Source organism: Nannochloropsis gaditana (genome assembly GCF_000240725.1).
Source record: "Nannochloropsis gaditana CCMP526 unplaced genomic scaffold scaffold107, whole genome shotgun sequence".
In the NCBI taxonomy this organism is placed as follows: Eukaryota; class Eustigmatophyceae; order Eustigmatales; family Monodopsidaceae; genus Microchloropsis; species Microchloropsis gaditana.
In genome coordinates, this window is record NW_005803846.1 from 10,726 (window position 1) to 14,515 (window position 3,790).

Genomic DNA, 3,790 nt, shown 5'->3' on the forward strand with positions numbered 1-3,790 from the left:
CTCCGAAAACGGCGAGGAGGAAGCGGGGGAGGGGAAGGAGGGGGTGGAGGATGGAGAGGAGGAGGACGGATCAGAAGAAGAAGAAGAAGAAGAGGAGGTCAAGGGAAGAGGGTTTGGCGGCAACACGATGGGAGGGGAGGAAGTCAACAGGGAGGAGACCGTCGGGAGCGAGAAAGGAGAAGGCGAAGAAGCTGTCCGGAACAGTCTCACCCCGACCCCACCTTTCCCGTCCACGCCTGTCCAGAGCAAGCGACTGAAACGCGCGGCCAAGAGAGAGGCGGCCCATGCGGCCCGCCTACAGCGGCAGGAGAAGCGGGCGAGTGCAGCCTTAACCTCCTTAATCCGCCCGGCGGGGACTGATGTCATGAAACGGGTGGAGGCTCAACGGGTGTTGTCCACGGAAGATTTCGCGCAAATTCGCAGGCTGCAGAAACGGTTCGAGGAGGCGAAGAGGGACCCCCGCCAGGTACGGGGAGGAGGAAAAACAGGGAAGACGGAGCAGGTGCTGTTGGTGAAGCGGGCAGGGAGGAAGAGAGGGAGGGATGTGGAAGAGGAGGAGGAAGAGGAAGGGGTGGGGGGTGGGCGCGAGGGAGGGATGTTGCGGCCAGAAGACTTGGAAGGCTATAAAAAGAGGCGTAGGGCCAGCAAGGAAGAGCGGTTGATGAAGATCGTGTCGGGAAAGAACACCTTCGAGCACGCGGGCCACGCCGGGGGGTTGACAAATGCCGAGAAGAAGCGGAAAAAGAATTACATGATGGTGAGGAAAGGGAAGAGGGACGTCTTTTCCAAGCTGCGGGATACTCAACAGGAGCAAAAAGCGCGAAAAGTGAAGGGGAAGAAGAGTGAGTTTGCAAGGGAGGCGCGCAAGCGGCGGCGTTGCTAATGCCATCGACCATTGGGGGAGAAAACTGGGAAGGCAATTAATTCCGTGCCAAGAGAGGATATGTTTGCTCTGAAGCAGACAATAGAAAAGAAAATAGAAAAGAAAGTACGCTACAATGTGTGTACGCACTTGTTCCTCGCCTTTCAAGCTTTCATCTCTCTCTGACCTCTTCGCCGTCATGTCCCCAGAAAGCGGTCGTTTCCTCTCGAAGCACTTATATCTACTCTACACAATTGTCGATAATAGTGCTTTACAAAACAATATTCAGGATAGGAAGTAGCGGCCCAAAAAAATATCGATCAATAAGATATGTATGGCGAACATAGGCGTCAAATTGTAAGACTACCCATCCCCAAAAGGTCAGAATCGATGACTGAAGTCATCCTCTTCTTTTCGCAAGGAGATGCTTTTGATCAAAACCTTCTCAGAAAACGAAAAACAGGCCTTTTTCTAATGTTACATGCACAAACTCATCCATGCCAAAAAGTAATTTCCACCAGTGCATTCCAGTACCACCCCGAACCTCCCCTCTCCCTCCTTGCCTCGACTCGCAAACAAGGACGCAAAGGGTCGCCGCGCTTCTGGAGTGTACACAAGATCATTTTGTACATTTTATGTGAAATTGTATGCGGTCTAGGACTCTGTGGGCATAGATTGCGAAACGCGTGTAAACTACGATTTTACGATATGCCCCGGCTCTCGCATACAGGACCTACTTTTACCGCCATCTCCTGATATAAAATGTCTCGGCGCAAACGTTTTCATCCATACCGGCGCGCGCACAACTGGAAAAGCGAATGTCGAATGACTATAGATAATAATAATATGTATCTTATGATGTCTGGCATTATACGTGAATTTTGTGACACCATGTTTGTTTACCTTCCGACTAGTACGTTCCAAAATGCTCTCCACCGTTCGACAGTCTTCACGGCCTTGGTTTGTCTTAAGATTGATCACATTGATCAAAACATGATTTTGCATATACTAGGAATCATGCCACCTAATTCAGACCTTGCACCCGGTAGTCCACAAGGTGGCGTTGGGCCAGCCATCCACGACCTCCCTCCTTTGCACGCTGCTGCCGCTGGTCACCTTTACGAGGAGGAGTGCGATGATTCAGCATCATGCCTTGAGCTCGACGACACCCCGGAGATTGTCCGACGCATCATTCTGCAGGATTCGTCCCAGATCTACATCCCAGCCGGGCCTTGGGGCTGGCTTCCAATCATGTACGCTGCCGATCGGGGGGACGCTTCGAGCGTTCAAGCCTTCCTCGATCATGGAGAAACACCAGAGCGGCTTGTGCATGCGGTCGATGGCATGGAGGATACATGCTTGCACATAGCTGCCTCTCGGTACGTGCTGGCTCCTGGATTTAGAATCGTTACCCCCTCAGTTTTTCTCTTCAGACCTACTCTTCTTCTCTTGTCTTCCCGATGCTAGCGGACATGAGGCTGTGGTCTCCGTCCTTCTCGATCACAATGCCTATATCCACGCACAAGATTGCTGGGGAGCTACTCCATTGGCTTTGGCCGCAAGCAATGGTCATCTGGCCGTAGTCGTGCAGCTCTTAGGAGCGAAAAAGAAGCCTGACATCTCGACCAGGGGAGTCGCAGAGAATAAATTTTGCGGGAAACGATGGCTGAATTCTCAAGATGAAAAAATAGATCGAAGAGTTCGAGCCCGGATGTTGGAGGGGAGGAGAGGGCCAATCGATCAGATGCAGGCAAGGATGAAGGTGGAAGGGGGAGAAAGGAGCGAGCAGGGACACAGAGAAAGGCTGTATGACCGCGTCAATAATTATGGACGTAGTCCTCTATGGAGGGCTTGTTGTCAGGGGCATGGCGAAGTGGTGCGAGCTCTTTTACGAGCCGGCTGTGATCCTTTCTTGGAAGATGATCAAGGGGTGACGCCGCGGGCGGTGGCTGAAGAGAAGGGACACAATACAACAGTGGCATTAATCGATGTAAGACAGTAAGGGTGAAGCAATCATTTGTCAAAAATGTGGAAAAGTTATGAAAAATATGCTTGCATTTAAGATTTTGCACAGAAAGGGAAGACGGGCCTTTGCATAAGACCGCTCAAGTACTCCTCTAACCACCATTTTCCACATCCACAGGAGTGTGTCAAGGTACTACAACCTTCCCGCGCACGAGTTTTCCCCCGCCTGGTTGGATGGCACCTATCCCGTTGTTTCTCTCTGGGAAAAAAAAAAATGAATCTATTTCCATAGTACAAGATTTTCTGGCTTCATGCCAAGGCACCCCTTTTCTCTTAAATGGACTTTTCGATACATGCATGATGAGGTAGCAGTGTCAAGTTGTATGCTTTTCTGTTAAAGTAAAGGGTTCAATTTACTGGATGTGGGGAGACGACGTCCAGCGCAAACATTGAACACCCAAGATCCAAGTGGAATATTTGTGTGGAACGTAATTTTTTGAGACACAAAAAATCAAGGGGCTGTCGATCGCCTTTTTCTCATAAAATATGTCATGAACACATTAAAAAATGGATAGCTGAGCCATTGCCATTCCTTTTGATTCTTCTCCCCCCTTCCTTCTAATAGAAAACGGCGTCTTCCAAAGACGAAGGATCCAAAAAATAAACTTTTAATAACATGACATATTGAGATTTTGGGGCCGAAACGCTGCCAAGAACTTTAAGCTTCTCTACAAACGATGATTCTCATCCATAAACCAAATAATCTTTGATCTCTGATGAATGAAAGCCGCTCTTTGCGCTCGTACACTGTGGAAATTTATTCAAACTTCCTTCCCCTCGACCGTTACAAGTAACGGCCGAGAACCCGCCTGGCGGCGAAAACGAGATAAAGAAGGTATTGCGAGTGCTTTTCCACACGTCACACGGGACGCATCCCTCAAGCCAAGGCATGTCGTGTATAGA

At 49.8% G+C, this 3,790-nt stretch overlaps 1 protein-coding gene across 1 annotated transcript; it reads right to left on the minus strand.

The window, feature by feature from the left end:
- Positions 1 to 564: 564 nt before the first annotated feature.
- Positions 565 to 989, minus strand: NGA_2105800 (uncharacterized protein; the record flags this gene model as incomplete). The annotated part of the gene is made up of 1 exon (XM_005855762.1): positions 565 to 989. A coding segment is annotated over one exon (425 nt), but the record flags the coding sequence as incomplete, so codon positions are not given.
- Between the last annotated feature and the right edge of the window lie 2,801 nt (positions 990 to 3,790).